The 19657-nt window shown below is 40.9% G+C and overlaps 1 protein-coding gene across 2 annotated transcripts in view; it reads right to left on the bottom strand.

Moving 5' to 3' along the window:
* Positions 1 to 12879, bottom strand: part of dmxl2 (Dmx-like 2) — a 122041-nt gene extending 109162 nt beyond the window's left edge. For both annotated transcript variants that reach the window (XM_048616014.1, XM_048616013.1), the window contains exon 1: positions 12543 to 12879. In XM_048616014.1, the coding sequence (XP_048471971.1) occupies positions 12543 to 12629 (87 nt within the window). In that variant the 5' untranslated portion in view covers positions 12630 to 12879. The remainder of the gene's footprint in view (positions 1 to 12542) is intronic.
* Positions 12880 to 19657: the final 6778 nt, after the last annotated feature.

A 19657-nucleotide genomic window follows, 5' to 3' on the forward strand; every position in this document is an offset into this window, starting at 1 on the left:
CCCCATCCCAGGCCCCAAGAAGACCTTCCACATCAAACACATGTTCATGTGCACATCTGCTAATGTGGTCTACTGTAACCACTGTTCCCGATGAGGCCTCCTCTACATTGGGGAAACCAAGCGGAGGCTTGGGGACTGCTTTGTGGAACACCTACGCTCGGTTCACAATAAACGACTGCACCTCCCATTTGCGAACCATTTCAACTCCCCCTCCCACTCCTTGGACAACATGTCCATCCTGGGCCTCCTGCGGTGCCACAACAATGCCACTTGAAGGTTGCAGGAACAGCACCTCATATTTCGCTTGGGAACCCTGCAGCCCAATGGTATCAATGTGGTCTTCACAAGCTTCAAAATCTCCCCTCCCCCGACCGCATCTCAAAAGCAGCCCAGCTTGTCCCCACCTCCCTAACCTGTCCTTCCTCCCACCTATCCCCTCCTCCCACCTCAAGTCCCACCCCCATCTCCTACCTACCAGCCTCATCCCGCCTCCTTGACCTGTCTGTCCTCCCTGGACTGACCTATTCCCTCCCTAACTCCCCACCTACACTCACCTCTACTGGCTCCATCCCCGCCTCTTTGACCTGTCTGTCTCCTCTCCACCTATCTCCTCCTTTATCCATCTTCTATCCACCTCCCCCTCTCTCCCTATTTATTTCAGAATCCCCTTCCCCTCCCCCATTTCTGAAGAAGGTCTGGACCCAAAACATCAGCTTTCCTGCTCCTCTGATGCTGCTTGGCCTGCTGTGTCCATCCAGCTCTACACCTAGTAAGCTATTTCTGCTCTTGAGCTTAAATTTATGGAAATTAATACTTCTGACAGAGGAGAATGAGTGCAGCTTGAAAAAGAGGGAATTTGAAAAATTCTCAATTTAATTTTATCTTAGTATTGTTAAAAATACTTACTGTATCAAAGAACATTTTTCAGTATGTAAGGAATCACTGCAAACTGCATAAAACTAAGTGATTAGGTTAGGTTTCATTACATAGATTTGCATGCAAAACAAATTTCAAGTTCTAAATGCTTTAATACTTCCGTCCACATTACAAAATGCTGCACACAACATTCTGTAGTAAAGGGCATAATGTTAAGGATGTCACAAGATCATCAGATAATCTGCAGTAATGGGTGGTTAAGCTAGAGCAAACTTGTTAGCCACATGGTCAGCTATTCATAGGTGAAGCTGCATTCAATATCCTTTGTGTTAATAATGCAAACATGCTGAGGGAAGCAGTGGCTAAAGTTGTAAGAACATTATAAATAGACATCTAAGCACATCAGAATTCACAATATGAAAAAAAATACTGTAGCAAATTTCAAACTGATACAAATGAAATATAAAGTTCTTTTCTCTTCACAAATTACATTTCAAATTTGACTTCTAACTGCTTTCAATACATTCATTGCTACCTGCAAAATAATCTTTGCCCTTGCTATAATACACTGACTGAACAGGTACCACAAAACAGCCATTGGTTTGTCTCCATAAGAGTGAAAATATAATACTGAAAAGCTTGTAAACCACAGAACTGATTTAAGAAGTATGGTTTCCATGATTCCACCTTCCTACTCCAAGCCATTTGTCTATTAACCCAATCTGCACCAATAAAACAAAATAAAGTAATCATATACCCAAATCACAAGTAAGTAAACAGAATTTTGAAAAAGGCCAATCAATGGTCAGTAAATAGTTGAGTTTTGCTAGGAATACATCCTACAAACTTCATTAAAAAAATCTATACTGCAAAGAAAAAAAGAAGAGTAAATATTTCATCTGCTGGTAATTTGAGCCATGTGAAATGTTAATGTACAATCGAGAAAGCTATGTGAAAAATATAGTTTCTTAAGTGTCTTCTCTCAAAATTCGATACAGGCCATTTGACAGAACCAATCTATACATTTTCTGACCAACCTGTTCAGAAATGCTATTACACACCTCTGCAGTTGGTGGTCTTGAACTTAGTCTCCCTGCCTCTGAGCCAGGAGACCTACACTACACCATAAGAATCATCAGAGCAAATCTCTAGCTTTTTGCCCACAAGTAGATACAGTTGACAGCACATGAAAAGACTCTTGTTTCCTGTTGTAGTTCGTTTTATCCTAGGTTATTGTACTGGTCCCCCTAATCAGGGGAGATTATTTTAAAAATAGAATTCAGCCTAAATTTTCTAATCTGCAATCACTTTGGGATCAGAGATCCCAATGGTGTGCGGGAAACCTAAACAATATATTAAGTGTATTGTCAGTGGCTTTTTAAAAACTTAAGTCACTTTATTAAACATTTGTTGCTACATTTGCTGTTGAATGAGAGGAGGCAGATTTGATGCAGATCCACAATATCCAAACTTAAGTTCAACATTAAAGTGAACAATCCAAATTTCAAATTGAAGTAACTGGAGTTGACTGTCAGAAAACTGAAAAAAAAATGCAACAATGGAGTTAAGCCAGGCAAAGGGTGGGCCCTGCTTCACAAACACTGCCTTGGATGCACTGCTACACTATGACAGCATATGTACAAGATGCACTGCAGAAATTCACTAAAGACTCTTAGACAACACCTTTCAAAACCATGTCCCCTGCCATCTAGGAGGACAAGGGCAGAAAATACACAGGAATACCATCACCTGCAAATTCCTTTCCAAGCCAGTAACCATCTGATTTGAAAATATTGTTTCTTCACCATCAGTCAAGTGCCTTGAATGAATTTACCTCCCCATACTTCCAGTCAGTATCTTCCAGGTCAGAGCACTCACAACATGAAAGTTTCTTCACTGATCACATTTATTTCTTTTGCATTCAAAATCTGTGCCCTTTTGTTTTTTATCCATTTACAAACCAAATCAGATTATCTCTGTCTGCTCTAACCAGACCTCTCATGATTTTGAATAAAGTCTCCTTTCACTCTTCTCCTCTCCAAGGAAAACAGGCACGAATTTCATCAATTTTTCTTCACAGGTTTCGGATTCAATTTTGAGGCTTCCACGGACACTCCTTTGTAACTCAATACAAATGCACTGTTGAGACTGTCCTGCTGGTGGGACAGAACCGAGATATATCCAGGGTGGTACAGGAAAAGTCTGGCGTGTTGGCTACAAGGTATGATTCACCTGGGAATTATGTCTGGCTGTAGAACAGCTACTCAATTCTGACAGAAGCCCCAGATGTTCATGATCGACTGGGCAGAGGATGCCCTTGTTTTAGAAGCCTGGGTCAATGCCATGTGAGGTGTCTGACTTTATTGTCATTCAACTTTGCTATAGCAATCCGATACAAGCTAAAAATTATCATTGATCAATTACATATCTTGACAGGTTCGTGCTCATGTAACCTAACACACTCAAGATAAATGTGGAATTTGGAGAGCTGGATTCAGTTTGCCATGCTAAACCTACATCCAGTTCCAAATTAAAATTCTGACCCTGGAAACTCTGAAACTATCACATTGTTACAACAATTAAAAATAGTATTGTGAAAGTGAGGGAAAATCTTTTATAAGAAATCTCAACTTCAATCCAATATAACTATTTTTAAACAAATCTGTTTGGGTATATTATGACATCTCCAGTGAGACTTGAACATGGACCTTCCAGCCAAGAGGAATCACTTCTGACCCATGCAACCATCACATGCATATTCAAGTACACAATTTGCAATGCTAAACTATATTTAAATATGACAACTTTCTGGGTGTCGCTATGTTTAAAATTAATAAATAATGATTTTTAGGCAACTGGGCTTGACAGTCCTGGAGAACAATAAACTGGCGAAGTATAATCAAATCAGAAAAGTACAAGAAAGCAAGGAATGGACTATCACAGTTTTGAAGCATCTGATGCCTTCATTCCATCCTAAGTAATGGATTATACTGAGTAAGTCTCAACTTTGTGTGCAAAAATAACAGTCTAACTTCACACAATAATATTAATGAGTTTAAGCAGAAGTCACTGAAACACTTGATTTGCCTCCATTAAGGATGCTTCCTATCTTTTAATACAACATAATAATTAGTAGAGAAATGAAAAAGAAAAATCTCAAAAGATTCTCAAGGAATTTATCAAAGCTGTACGGTAGAAAACCCACAGCCCAAAATTATTTTCAAAACAGATAATATGATTTATTACCAAAAGGAGTTAATTGTTTAATATTAGTATGCAAGTCTTCACTTTAAACTATGCCCAGCGTTAGTACTGTCACTACAAAGAAAACTTCCTGAAGTTTACACCAATGTATTCGGATTTATTCAAATAAAACAGTCCCTTCTTTTATCTTTCTCACTAACAGTCCTCATCAAAGTAGCATGACTACTGACAGATTATTTGACCATAGGGAAGTATGAATACAGTGTGCAATAATGTCATTTTCCATTGTCCACATTCATTTTTCAACAGTTAGTTAGTTTCTTCCCATCTTCATTAAGATCATGGAAGCCAATTTTTCCCCATCTGCCTGACTCAAATCAGCTATCTCCACACTGTTTAATATTTAAAATTCAGGTCCATGTTTTGCATTCCTCAGAAATCATATTTTTTCATTTGTATATCATCTTCAATGTAGTAAAATATTCTAAGGAACTTCATAGGAGTGTGCATGTTGGTTTCAGCAATTGAGTCAAGATGGGGGAAGGGAAGAGATAAGTAAAGATACAGGTGAAAGTATGATATCTCCTCATGTTCAATCCCTGTCAACTTCAAATCTGCGTATTCAAGCTTCTCCTCAAAATAAGAACCTTGCCTCCTCTGTCCTTGCAAATTATGGCAACATCTCAATCTCCCTTCCTTCTCCAAAGTCCAGAATTTGTTGTTGCATCCCAGATTTGTACGAGTCTTTTGAGCATGGAGTCATACAGTAATACAGCATGCAAACTGGTCCATGGTGACCATGATGTCCACTCAGCTAGTTCCAACTGCCTGCATTTGGTCCATATCCCTCTAAACCTTTCCCATCCATGTACATAAAATATATTTTAAATGTTCACCTGCCTCAACCACTTTCTCTGGCAGCCCATTCCATATATGCACTACTGTCTGCATGAAGAAGTTGCCCCTCAGGTCCTTCTTAAATCTCTTCCCATCTCACCTTAAACCTATGTCCACTAGTTTTCAATTCCCCATCCCTGGGAAAAAGACTATATGCATTCATCCTATTTATGCCCCTCATGATTTTATACACCTCAATAAGGTCTTCCTACATTCTTTTACGTTCCAAGAAATAAAGTCCTATTCTGGCCAACCTCTTCCTGTAACTCAGTCCTACTCATCCTGGCAACATCGTCATAAATATTCTTTGCACACTTTCCAGTTTAATTATGTCCTTCCTATAAGAGGGTGGACAAGCTGTATACAATACTCCAAATGTGGCCTCACCAATGACTTATACAACTGTAACATAATGTCCCAACTCCAATACTCAATGCCTCAATTGATGAAGGCCAGCTTGCTAAATAACTTCCTTCACCACCCTGTCTACCTGTGACGCTGCTTTCAATGAACTATGTACTTGTACTCCTAGATCCCTCTGTTTCACAACACTCTTCAGGACCTTACCATTTACTGTACAAGTCCTACCTTCGTGTGACTTTCCAAAGTACAACACCTCACACTTATCTGTATCGAACTACATTTGCCAATCCTTGACCCACTTCCCCAACTGATCAAGATCCCTCTGTAATTTTTGATAACCTTCCTCACTATCAACGATACCTCCTAATTTTGTATCATTCACAAACTTACTAAACATGTCTTGTACATTCACATTCAGATCATTTACATACAATAACAAATAACGAAGGTCCCAGCGCCGACCCCTGTGGCACACCACTAGTCACAGGCCTCCAGTCCAAGAAACAATCTTCAACCATCACCCTCTGCTTCCTACCATCAAGCCAATTTTGAATCCAATTAGCTAGCTCTCCTTGGATCCCATGTGACCTAACCTTAATGACTAGCCTGCTGAGTGGGACCTTGTCAAAGGCCTTACAAAAGTCCGTGTAGACAACATCCACTGCTTTACCCTCATCTATCCTCTTGGTTACCTCTTTGAAAGATTCTAAAAGGTTTGTTAGACATGACTTCCCACACATATATCCATGCTGATTATCCCTAACCAGACCTCGACTATCCAAATGTCGCTTGATCCTGTCCCTCAGCATCCTCTCCAATAACTTGCCTACCACTCATGTCAGGCTCACTCGCCTGTAGTTCCCTGGCTTGTCTTTGCTACTTTTGTTAAATGATGGAACAACATTAGCCACCCTCCAGTCTTCCGGAACTTCACCAGTGGCTAATGATGAAGCAAACATCTCTGCAAGGGCCTCTGCATTTCTGCCCTAGCCTCCCACTACATCCAAGGACAGACCTGACTAGGCCCATGGGATTTACCGACCTTAATGCACTCAAGGCTGCAAACGCCTCCTCTCTGGTCACATGTATGCGGTCCAAAACATCCCCACTTGTTTCCCTTATTTCGTAAGCATCCATGATTCTCTCCTCAGTAAACATGGAGGAGAAATATTCACTAAAAATCTCCCTCATCTCCTGTGGCTCCACTCATAGACAGCCATGCTAATCTTTAAGGGGACTTATTCTCTCCCTAGCCACCCTTTTATCTTAATATAGCTATAGAACCTCTTCCAATTATCTTTAACCTTATCTGCCAGATCCATCTCATACCTTCTTTTAGCACTTGGCAAAAATGGCAGCAGTGCCATTTTTGAATCCTTCTCATCAGGTTCCATTCATTCCACAGAACCAAAATAGTTCTCAAAATTACAAATGACATTCTACATGAAAGTGCTAAGGACAGACTACCTTTTCTGGTCCTTCATGATCTGTGTACAGCCCTTGATACGGTTGTCATATTATCTTTATCACTGTCAGCTGGGTGGAATTGTACTTACTTGGTTCCATTCTTAGCTAAAGAATTGCCAATGACTTTGCTTCCCTGAACTGATGCCTTTGCTGTGCTCAAGCATAAGACACTTCTGTACGATGCTACTCAGAGACATCATATGAGTAACATCAGTTTCCAATGTACACCAACAGTTTTATCACATCATCACTTTCCCCCATTGCCTCTAAATGATCAGGCTGCTGATCCAATATCCAGTACTGGATAAGAAGAAATTTAATCCAATATTTGGTAGACTGAAAACATTGTCTTTGGTTTCAACTTTCCACTCCGTTTCTCTTCTTGGCAACTGCAAAAGTCTCAACCAGTCTGTTAGCAACCTTGGTGTTACTTGGACATGAGCTTTCAAAAACATACCTGTGCTGCCATAAAATTGTTTATTTTCACCTCCGTAACATTATCTGTCTCTGCACCTGCCACAGCTCTTCAGTTTCAGAATCTCTCATCCACGCTTTTGTTAACACTAGACTTAACTATTCTAAAGCACTCCTGGCTGGGATCTCACATTCTATCCAACAAACTGGAGGTCATCCAAAACATTACTGCCATGACCTAACACATTCCAAATTGGTGCACCTATCTGTGCAAGTTAATCCATACTAACTATTGGTTAAAAACTGCATTCACCTTAAAATTCACATCAAGAAAGCATACCAATGTCTCCACTTCCTCAGAAGGCTAAGTAAGTTTGGCATGTCCATAATGACTCTTACTAATTTTTATAGATGCACCATAGAAAGCATCCTATCTGGATGTATCACAGCTTGGTATGGCAACTGCTCTGCCCAAGATCACAATAAATTACAAAAAGTTGTGAATGCAGCTAAGTCCATCACACAAACCAGCTTCCCTTCCAGTGGCTCCACCTTTACTTCCCTCGCCTTGGGAAAGCAGCTAAAATAATCAAAGTCACCTCCAACCCAATTATGCTCTCTTCCACTTTCTTCCAAGATACAAGAGTTTGAAAACATGTACCAACAGATTCAAGAACAGTTTCTTCCCCCTGTTATCAGACTTATGAATGGATCTCTCATATCAGAGTTGATCTTTCTCTACACTTTTTCTCTAACTGTAACATAAATTCTGCATTCTGTTCTATTACCCCAACGTACTTATGTAAGGTATGATCTACCTGAATAGCATGCAAAACAATACCTTTCACTGTATCTTAGTACATGTGACAACAATAAATCAAATCAAAGCAAATCAGATCAAATCCTGTCACAGCCTGGCTCTTCGCTATCACTATTACCACCTCCAGCCCGATAACCCTGAGATATGTGCTCCTTTAATTCCAGCTTCTTGTACATCCTGTTTAGTCACTCCACAATTTGATGGCCATGCCTCCAGCCCTAAACCTCAACACCACAACTTAACTTCCTAGTTTAAGACAGTCCATTTTTTAAAAAAAATCAAGCTTTTCGGTCATTTGTCCAAATATCTCTGTTTCAAGGTCATGCATTAAAGAAAAACTGCGTCTGTGGAGTGGCTTGGGGCTTTTTAATTTTCTTGAAGGTGCTATGTAAATAAAACTTGTTGCTGCTGCTTGGCTGATGCAGAAGATATAGTTCAGCTCTGGCTCAGACTCAAGACAGCAGCCAAGCAAAGAGATAGAGCCAATGATTAGGGCACAGAGTTTGTGACAAACATTGATAGCGGGAAATCCCACTGTTACAACAAACTTTAATAACATTTGATGCTGTTCATAACTCTGCTAAAGTGAGGAATAAAGCAAAATCCAGCATCTGTTGTATGTCTGAAACAAAAGCAACACAAAAAAAAACAGTGGACATATTCAGGAAGGATTTGTAGAGATAGGAACTCAGTTAACATTTGAGATCACTGATCTTCCTTCGGAAGGTTTGAATGAAAGTCAATAATCTGAAACATTAACTTAGTTTCTCTCTCAACAGATGCTGCAGGGAATGCATGTTTAATCTAGTTGATGAGGTGCTGGTCAAGTGGATCACTTTAAGCTGAAAGCTATCACATTTTGGTGTTGCAGCTGCATGCATCCAGACAAGTCAGAAGTAATGCCATCACATTACTTGTATCTGCCTTGTGGCTACTCGAGTAGACTTTTGAATCAGGAGGTAAATCATTCGCTACAGAATACCATAAAATACCCAGCTTCTGATGTGTTCTACTAGCCATGGCGTTAATGTAGCTGTAGGATGTTATGGTAATATCATTGAATATCATGGAGGTGTGATTTGGCTCTCTTTTGTGAAAAATGGCCATTGCCTGACACTTGTCATACAAACATTATTTGGTTCTTATCAGCCAAGGCCAAATGTTGTGCAGATCTTAATGTATCTGGGCACTGATGAATAGCAAATGGTGATTAACATTTATTACTTGTAAACAGTGCCACTTCTGGTTTATGACAGTGAAAAAGTGACTGATGACGTCGTTTACAATAGCTAGGCCTACAAATGTTGCTGCGAGAAATTTCTACAAAAAAAAAATGCCTGGGCTGAGATGATGGACCTCTACAGACCACATCAATCTGCTTTTGTGCCAAGTTTCCAGCCAATGGACAGTTTTCTAATTGACTTCAGTTTTTCTAGGGCTCCTGGTAGTCCAACACAGTCAAGCTGCTTTGATGTCAAAGAAAATGGCTCTTACCTCTGAAATCCGATTCATTTAAATTACTGGAGCAAGGCTATGATGAATTCTTGGCGGAACTCAAATTGACAAACTGAGCATCAATGAGCACTCTATGGATAAGCAAGTGCCACCTGCTAGCACTGTTGATGACATTTTCTGATGACTGAGAGTAACTTTGGCAAATGGTATTTGAGTGGGTTGAATTCTTTTTGGACAGGAGATGTATGCTGGCATAGTAGACAGATCAGAGTGTATGGGAACCTTGTGCTTTGACAAAACCTTAGTTTTGTGGATCTTCCAAATCGTCCATCTTCAACAACTTATATTTATTTGCTCTTAAATGTGGCAAAACAACTAAAGCACTTAAAAAGGACCTTTACCAAAAACAAAAACAAAAACAAAAAAAAAAAAAAAAAAAAAAAAAAATCGGCACTAAACTACAGAATGAGTTATTAGGATAGAAATGACCAAAAACTCTATCACACTGGGTTTAAGAAGCACATTTAAAGGAAGAAAAAGTAGGGAGTTGGAGAATTCCACATAGGGAGAGAGAGAGGAAGGATATGAAGTGAATGTTAAAATAGAGGTGTTGCTTAACTGGAAACCAATGTAGGTCAATGAACAAAGATGCTGGGCAAATGGAATTTGATGCAAATTAGGACATAGCAATTATTTCAAAGTTACATACAGTAAAATAAAATCATAAGGCCAGCCAGGTATGCATTAGAATAGCCAAGTCAAAGGGAGGGCTTCAGCAGCAGATTAGCTAAAGTGGACAATGCCATTTGGAAATAGGTAGTCTCAGTGATAGATAGATGTATGATTGGAAACCATCTTGGGGTCACATGGCACCAAAGCTGCAATAAGCCTGCTTCTACCTCAGCCAGTTAATAGAGACAGGGATGAAGTCAGTGACAAGGGAAAGGAGTTCCACTCAGTACTGTACAGGAATGTTAACCTTGAATATGTACTTAAGTCTGAATCTTGATCTCAATTCAACAGAGCTGCCAATTTTTCAGAAAAAAATTACAATATCATTCAAGTGCTACAAATTATGAAAGGGGCATTTTCTTCCAGAGAAAAGAAAATAATTTAGAACTCAACAGGAGGAGTGCTTTGAGATGCAGAGAAATCACGGTGTCCGAGTGCATGAATCGCGGGAAGTACTATGCAGATATAGCAAGTAATCAGGAAAGCTAACAGAGTGTTATGTTTTATCGAGAGGGGAATTGAATGCAAGAGTAGGAATATTACATTCCAGTTATACATGGCATTAGTGAGACTGCATCTGGAGTACTGCGTACAGTACCAATCATCATACTTACAGAATGATGTTAATGCAATGGAAGCAGTTCAGAGAAGGTTTACTGGACTAATACCTGGAATGAGTGGCTTGCCTTAAGAAGAAAAAGCTAGTTCTGTATCTTCTAAAGTTGAGATGAATCAGAGGTGATTGATTTGAAATATAGAAAATCCTGAGAGGACTTGACTGGGTGGACATGGAAAGGATATTTTTCTTGTGGAGGAATTTAGGATTAGGGTTAGCATGAAAAATACATTTTCTCTCGCAGTCATAGAGTCACACAGACATACCGCACGGAAACAGACCCTTCAGTCCAACTCATCCATGCCAACCTGATATCCAAAATAAATCTAGTCCCATTTGCCAGCATTTGCCCATATCCCTCTAAACGCTTCACGTTCATATACCCATCCAGATGTCTTTTAAATGATAGAGGGTTGAGTGTCTTTGGAATTCCCTTCCTCAAAAGGCAGTGAATGCAAAATCTTTAAATATTTTAAGGCAGATGTAGATAGATTCTACCAAGGAATGAGAAATTATTGGGAATATGCAGGAATGCTGAACGAGATTAAAATCAGATCGGCCAAAACCTTATTGAATGGCAGAGTAACATCGAAGGGCCGAGTGGCCTCCCTTGTTTCTTGTTCGTATGTAACAGCTTGGCATACCCTACATCTACTCCTGCTACGTATCTGCTACATCTCCTGTCATTTAAGCAGCATCATTTTAGGAAGGAATTCTTCAGCATTTCAAGTCCTGTACTCAGGAATTTACCATTGCAAATTCCTGGCAAATGAACCAAAGCGATTAAGGATCCTTATTGAGTCTGTCCGGCTGGTTCGTTTCCGTTCCGCACTTCTCAATTGCAACAGTCAAGGGAGCTCGATTCCGATGGGTTTACACCGGGTGATCGAATTTTCTCTAGCATTCGCGTCCAATTGGTTGTAAGCACAATCACTGTGCATTCTGCAGTTTCCAAGCATCAGCACAGGTCTGAATCTACACGCACTACTGCCCCGGCAAGGGTGCAAAACCCCATTGCAAACAACTTAATGGGAACCTGTTGGAAATTGTGAAGGGCACCGGCAACGACAGCCAGTTTCAGCACCATTATTTATTAATGCCATCAAGCCAGCAATCAGCAAAAAAAAACAACAGCGCAACATCAGCCAACCCCCAACCATGGTAAAGAAATTAAGATTTTAGACAATGCTTTTGCAAAAACCAATACAAGGACGAAATCCAAGTACAGAACAGGGAAAATGCAGATTTATGCTGACACTCCAGGTGTGTCACCAGAATCCCGACAGCCGCAGAGCTTTGGGGTGGAGAGAGGTAGCTGAGTAATTGCACTCCGATTTCTTCGATCTGTTTACTGTAAGACCACTAGGGAGAATTAAAGCCAACAGCAGCCAGGCATGCACCACCCCTATCAATACTGCAAATACAAGTTAATTCAAGCTTCAGTGATCTCCGGTTGTGGTCGGAGGGCCTGCTGCACCATCGCTGGCTGTCATTCCAGGCTGCACTGATTTCAGACGGGGGGAGGGGGGTGGGGGAATTTCAGGTAAAAATGTGAAATCCCCGTTCCTAGTTTTTCTTTGCACTATAGGGCTGAGGCGACATTATTTCGAGCCCGGGTCGGGCCTGCAGCCGCAATGCATCGGAGCCAATGATTCCCACTCCCCACCCCCGGATCTCCTCCCCCACACACAGACTCACCGTGAACGGGATGTCAGCGACGCCCCCAACCGAATAGCAGTTATCCCCGGGATTGACAGCTCCGGTCAGCACCTGATGGAGATGCATCTTCCCGGGCAGGGCAGCTCAGTCCGGTCCGGTCCGGCTGCCTCAATAACCTCCGCACTTCAAAACATCTCGGCTCGCGCTTGAATGATATCTTATTATTTTGTTTCCTTCAGGAAAAAGTCCCTCTTTATTTTCTTTCTTTCTTTCTAACCCTGTTCCCCAGGGGAAGCCGGGTCTCCCCCCTCCACCACCACGACAATCGGAAAGCAGCGCTTGCTCCTCTCTCCGAGCGTCCGCTCCGCTGCTTCGGTTTATTTTTAAAATGCCCGGATCGTTCGGCGCGGCCAGGCATGCGCGCCCGGCGCTCGTTCCCGCCGCGCGCGTGCCCGTCGAGCTCGCGCTCGCTTTTGTGGTGTCCGGCTCTTTCACCTTCGGGTGACGTCACCCCCTCGGCCGCACGCTTTCTGGTGTAACGTTTCGTCGCATGAGTCCCTTTGGCCCTTTGGTTGCGCTGTTTGCAATTCTCAAGACAGTCTCTTCTGGGAGCACTGCGTTTCCACAAGCGCTGATATTTCCTCTCAACAGATTTTCCTTTAATGTACCTTACCTCGGTAGAAATAGGATTTCTTCCTCTTTCCTCATTTGTTCTTATACATTGATCCCATTCCACAATTGCCTTGCCAAGGTCCCTAAAAACATTTTAGCATCGTGTATTCCTCTCCCTAATACAAACGGCAGTATTGCCTTGCCAAGAACAGGAGTAGATGATTCAGCCCTGGAGCTGTTCTACCATTCGGTGAGATCATGGCTGTTCTGTGGCCTAACTCCATATACCCATCTTTGGTCCATATCCCTTAGTACCTTTGCTTAACAAAAAAATCTATAAAAAGTAAAAACCAGAAGAACTGTGGATGCTGTAAATCAGAAACAAAAACAGAAATTGCTGGAAATGCTCAGCAGGTCTGGCAGCATCTGTGGAGAGAAATCAGAGTTATCATTTCGGGTCGAGTGACCCTTCCTCAGAAAATTTAATGTTCTTAGATTGAAAATGAACAACTAATCCAGTATCCACTGCCATTTGTGGAAGAGAGTTCCATACACCCATCACACTTTAACTATAGAAGTACTGAAGTGAGCCAAATACTGGCAAATGGGACCAAATTAATTTAGGATATCTGGTCGATTTGTGTGAGTTGGGCTGAAGAGGGTTTTTCTGCGCTGTACAACTCTTACGAATTTATCACTCCTGAATGGTCCGGCTCAAATTTTTAGACTGCATCAACAGAAGAACCAGGAGCAGGATTAGGTAATTCAGTGCCTTGAGTTTGCTGCAATTCAATATAATCATGGCTAATCTCATCTTGGCTTCAACCAAGGCCATTAGAAACATTATAACTTCATGTATCCTTCTACCATATGGTTAAATGTAAAGTTATACACTTTGATGTTAAAAGCAGACAAGAAGAGTATTATTTAAATAGTGACATATTAAAAAGTGTGCAAGTACAAAAGGACCTTGGTGTCCTTGTACACCAGTAAATGAAAGCAGACAGGCAGATGCAGCAAGCAATTAGGAAGGCAAAAGGTATATTGGCCTTTACTGCTAGAGGTTTTAAGTTCAGAAGGAGGGATGTCTTACTACAGTTATACAGGACCTTGATGAGATCGTATCTGGAGTATTGTGTGCTGTTATGGTGCCCCTACCTAACAAAGGTTATACTTGCCATAGGGGAAGTGTAGCAGAAGTTCTCTAGGTTGATACCAAGTATGGCAGGACTTGCCGAAATTGTTTTGACTGCATTTGTATTTACTAGAGTTCAGAAGAATGAGAGAAAATCTGACTGAAACTCTAAAATTGTAATAATTTTGGACAGTCTAGATGCAGGAAGGATTTTTCCCTGATTGGAGATTCTCAAACAACGGTTCACTGTCTCAGGATATGGGGTAGACCGTTTAGTACTGAGATGAGGAAAGATGTCTTCACTCAAAGGGGAGTGAACCTGTGGAATTCTCTACCAAAAAAGGCTGTGGAAGTGAAGTCACTGAATATATTCAAGAATGAGAAAGATAAATTTCTAGATTTTAAAGGCATGAAGGGGTATGGGGCGAAAGTAGGAATGTGACATTGAGATGGAGGATCAGTCATAATCAAATTGAATGGTGGAGTAAGCTCAAAGGGCTGAATGTCCTATTTATACTCGTAGTTTCTGTGTGTCTACAAATGACTATATTGCTTTGCTAAAGCTATTAGAATCAATTTTGTCCTATGTATTCTTCTCCCTGTACATGGAGATCACACTTTGCCTTGCTTGACCCTACCTAGACTTCCAGGTTCCAGTTATTAGCTTAGCCTCTAAGACCTTCCGATGTTTAATGTATGGGTTAAGGATTGTCAACAATATCTTCAAACACCCCTATTATGAACACCCAGCCGGTATACAAAAAGGAAAATGAGGTGTACATATACCACTTCCCTCATTTTCTTGTGCTTTTACTAATTGTTCCATTTGCTCACTTTCCTACCTCAGTTCAGAAGACCCAGAAAAACAAAGACAACATAAAAAAAACAGAGAACCACTATAATGATTCTCCCCTTTCTGCTCTCTGCAACTGGAAAGAGCATCAGAGTCTTTATTTTCTTAGAAAATCATTTGATATATTGGAGCCTGAAAGAAAGAGTACAATCTGTTCATTTAAATGAAAGGGAAATTGTGCCAGAAAAATGATTTTTTTATGTGTGTGTTTTCAATTTGTGTTTTGTATTGCAACAACAACATGCAAGGTGTTAAAAGTATTGATCATCGAGGATAATTAAGAGACCATTTGGGTTAATTGCAGGGGGGAACATTATTAAGTTGTTGTGTATTGCTTAAATACCCAGAATAATTTCTTCAATCATGAGCTTCTTGGTTGGAGCCCTGCTGGCAATCCATGTGATATTTGTGAGTTAAATCAGACTTCTGTGTAGAGAATTGGAACTGTCCATTGTTTTTCTGCTTCAACATGGTTTCAAACAACTCTTGTGATTGGTTGTGTGAGAAGGCAGGCCAAGTCAGCTTTTCAACCAACAGATAAAAGTTTCCATCTTTAAGTTTGTACCCTATATTTATACCACACAATACATCCCAGGACAAGTTCTATGAATCAACACTTAGAAAGGGCGTTACAATTATTATTTTGTATCAAATAACATAAACAAATGTACATTCACTGTTGTACATGGTATGCTGTGGGTTGACCTCCCTTACTTAAATACCTGTGTTGATTCTGAACCTTAAGTCTCAGTTAGATTAAATGTCTGTCTTTGAGAGAGAAGTATCATGTGGTGCTGGATGATACATTCCAGGCATTGACGTACTTAGCCCCAAGAGCTAGTTCTATTTAATGTTGTAAGAATTGCTATGTAAATATATTAATAAAGATTTCTTCTGTTACCAATAGCAAAGACTGTAAATTGGACCATAGTGACTCTGCACCTCTCCTCCATTCACAAGCCTTTGCTTTACAGCCCTTGACTCCCTTTCCAAATAAAAAATCAATCGACTTTTGAAAGTTTCAATTGATCTGCCCCATGGCTCTTTAAGGGAGTTCCAGCGTTCCACTAGCTTTTTTGTGGAAAAAAGCCCATCCTGATTTCAATTCTAAACAGCCAAATTCTAAATTTTAGGATAGCACACTTTTGTTCTGGATATCTCACAAAAAGAAACAGTTTCTCTACATTTTTGTGCCCACATAGGGAATAGATTAATAACTCCACTCTCTCTCTATCTCCCCACTGACTTCAACATGTGTTTTTCAAATAATTTGTTCACTAATTGAGTGAATGGTCAACTGGTAAACTGTAAAAGACACAGACAGATTTTCTTATAATTAAAAGAAAAAAGAGCTCGCGTTCATTTAATTGTGCATCTTGCTTTCACATGCTGCAGCAGGCTGTCAACACAGACTCTGATCCATGGTATATCCTGTAGTACCTAGAGTTAAGCATCAGGCTTCCAGTCACATTCAGGGCTATTCAGACAGTAAACAAACAGATGTAGTACAAAACTGAATCAAATTTAAATAAATGGAAACTTATATACTATGAGCAATCACCTGAGGCACCAAAGTGCCTTCAAATGGTATTTTTCTTTCTTTCCCTCCCACTATGTCTTAGTGTCCTCCCAGTTTCTTCAGCTGGGAAAGAAGGAGCCGTTCACCCTGGAGGTTTGGTTGGATGACCCCAGCGACATTTGTGCCTGAACATCCAGACATGCTGAGGGTCTTCTTGTCAGACGAAAGCGGACTCTCCCCACTTTGAACTTCCAACGGTCGAAGGCCAGACATAATGGAGGTGGACGGCTCAGTCACCTCTGGAGTGTCCCAACAGGATGTGGGTGTAGGTCCTCCTTAGGCTGGATGCCTCCTTGCACCTCCCTGTCACTTTTTGAGGAAGAGCACATGGAGTGTGTACCAGATCCCCACCCTCCGACCACCACTGCCATGGGTTCGGTCACAATGACTGATGACAAATGGTTGGGGCAATGCAGTGTAGGTGTGTGTGCCTCTCCAGCCGAGCCTGAGGGTGCTGGACCTGGCACTCCATGACAGCTGCCAACCTGTCTGTGGCGGCAGCCAGACGACCATATGCTTAGGGCAGCTGAGACCCCATGGCACAGCTGCACTGCTTCAGCTTCTGGTCAATGAGGACCATTATGTCCCACATACCTGTCCGCCGCTCCTGCTCTTCCCTGTGCATGTGGATAAAGTCACTGTTTGCTGAAATCGCCGGGTCCTGTCCTGCTAGGGGCTGAGCAGGTGCTTGGTCTCCGGCAATCCTCTGGCCTGGGCATTTCCTTTATGAATAGCTGCAGAGCTGTTACAGTGAAGTTGCTCACCAGACTGTGCTCCCAAATGTTCTAGTACTGAGCTTTCCACTGAGGGGTCAGTATCTGAACAATTGAGGGTGCAGGAGTCTTCTCTGATACCTGCAGAATGAGTGTCCATCACTGAGCAGGGCAGATTCAGTGAGCTAGTGCTTATCCAAGTGCACTACAGCCTTTTAAGTAGGCTCCAAACACTGTGTATGCTGATCTTTTGGCGGATATCTGCTGAGTGGCAAGTTTTCCGGGAAGGACATTGTTAAGTTAGGGATCGAATTGGATGAGGAGTGATGTTATAGCGATGGAATCAGTAATTAATTAAGTGAGTTTAATGAGATATACTGAGAAATTTGACTGGGCTTCACAGGGAAAAATCCTTGAAAATAGTCAACACAACTGGCATTTAGCCAAGAGAAGCCTAAGATACAGCCCATAGTCATTTTGGTCTGACATGCTGTCCCTGGAAACATAATTTATTTAACCAACAAAGGATTAGCATGCTCATCACATGACCTCCATTTAGAACCCCTTCCTTGAGGCTTATTGTTGTTAAAGTGAATAAATAACATAGCTGGTGGATTCCTCATTCTCAACTGAGGCCCATTGTTCAAAGTAATTGAGTCTAACTACTTGACCCAGACCCACTTAAACACACAGGTTCTGAGATCCTGGCAAAGAATGAGTTAGAACCAGACCCACAAACTTTGTCCTTTGTTTCTACTTTGTTAAAAAAAAATACACATTGTTTCTTGTTGTTTTGTGAATGTTTCAGGAGATCGGTCATTGCCACTCATTTAAGTTGACTGTCTCTGGTGGGCTACTTCTAGGTAGTCCAGCTCCTTTCTGATGGCTTTTGTATCAGCATCCTGGCTGCTAAAACACAGACTGATTGCTAACTTGGCCAAACAGCAATGGATGCTGGGTACATTGGCCAAGTGTACCCTGAAATCACAAAACCCACACACCAGACACAATGCAAACGCAGCAGCCAGGTGCTAATGACGTTAGCATAATGTAAAAGGGAACAGTTATCCTGGACAGACATATCCCCAACAATTTATCCACTAAAGAAAGGAGGGCCCAGACAGAAAGGTACTGGGTCCTGCTACACAAAGAAACAAACAGTAGCTTGCCATCCAAATGATTGATTCTGTTTCAAACTATTAAGTGTATTTCCCTGACTGGCCATAACTTTAAAAAGTTCCAGAAAACCATCTAAAATGTATAAAAACAAGGTACGCCTACAGACTTCTCTTGGAATCTTCTGAGGTCTTCTGATGAGACCAGCATGGCAAGTGGCAGAGATGAGCTGACCGTCCAAACAGAAAGGAAGAAAGCAGCTTCGCAGACCCAGAGAGAGAAGAATATTGTAACCTTAAGGGACTAAATAGGATCAGAGATAGTATGTTTAGTGTTAAAGGTTATTGTAACTAAGGTTTTGGAGTATTGTAACTTTATTCCTAATAACGTTGGGACTGTTTTGCATTGGTACCAGCTTGTGTTCATATTGATTTGACCACTTTGGTATTATGGGACACCTGGGCAAATTCATTCATAATATTCTGGTCAGCGTTGTCTAACTTGTTTTAGAAGGAGCGAGACAACATTTTATAATTTGCAGAATTAAGACTTTAGACTTGCTGTTTCAATCATCTTGTTGAGTCTTTCAACCTTACAATATGGTTTCAGACCATTCAGTAAATATTCATTTTTGATATAAATATGGTTTTGTAACAGAGTCTTATGTTATTAAATTCCTTAATCATTTTAATGATGTCAATTAAATCATCCTCAAAAATTTCTAAACTGAAGGAAAAATAGGTTTGTATAAACTTGCCTTATAATTTAACCCTTAAAGCTCTTGTATAATTATCATGTATCTATGTTGTAACTCTTCCAAGGTCAATACACCTACCCTGAGTGCTCCAAACTGAATGCAATAATCCGAAGCTCTATACATCCAAATCATAGATATTGACAATAAGATCATTTTCTCCTTCTACACCTTCTAGTCTTTCAACATCAATAAAATATTCCATAGTTCTGAAGAAGAGTCATACCAGACCTGAAACATTGTCTCTGTTTCTCTCTCCACAGATGCTATCAGACCTGTTGAGTTTCTCCAGTATTCTCTGCCTTTGTGTCAGATTTCCAGCATCCGCAGTGTTTAACTTTTATATAAATGTTCCAATCTGTCTCCCTCAGATTTTTCAGTAATTTCCCACA

Source organism: Rhincodon typus, chromosome 33 (genome assembly GCF_021869965.1).
Source record: "Rhincodon typus isolate 14 chromosome 33, sRhiTyp1.1, whole genome shotgun sequence".
NCBI lineage: Eukaryota > Metazoa > Chordata > Chondrichthyes > Orectolobiformes > Rhincodontidae > Rhincodon > Rhincodon typus.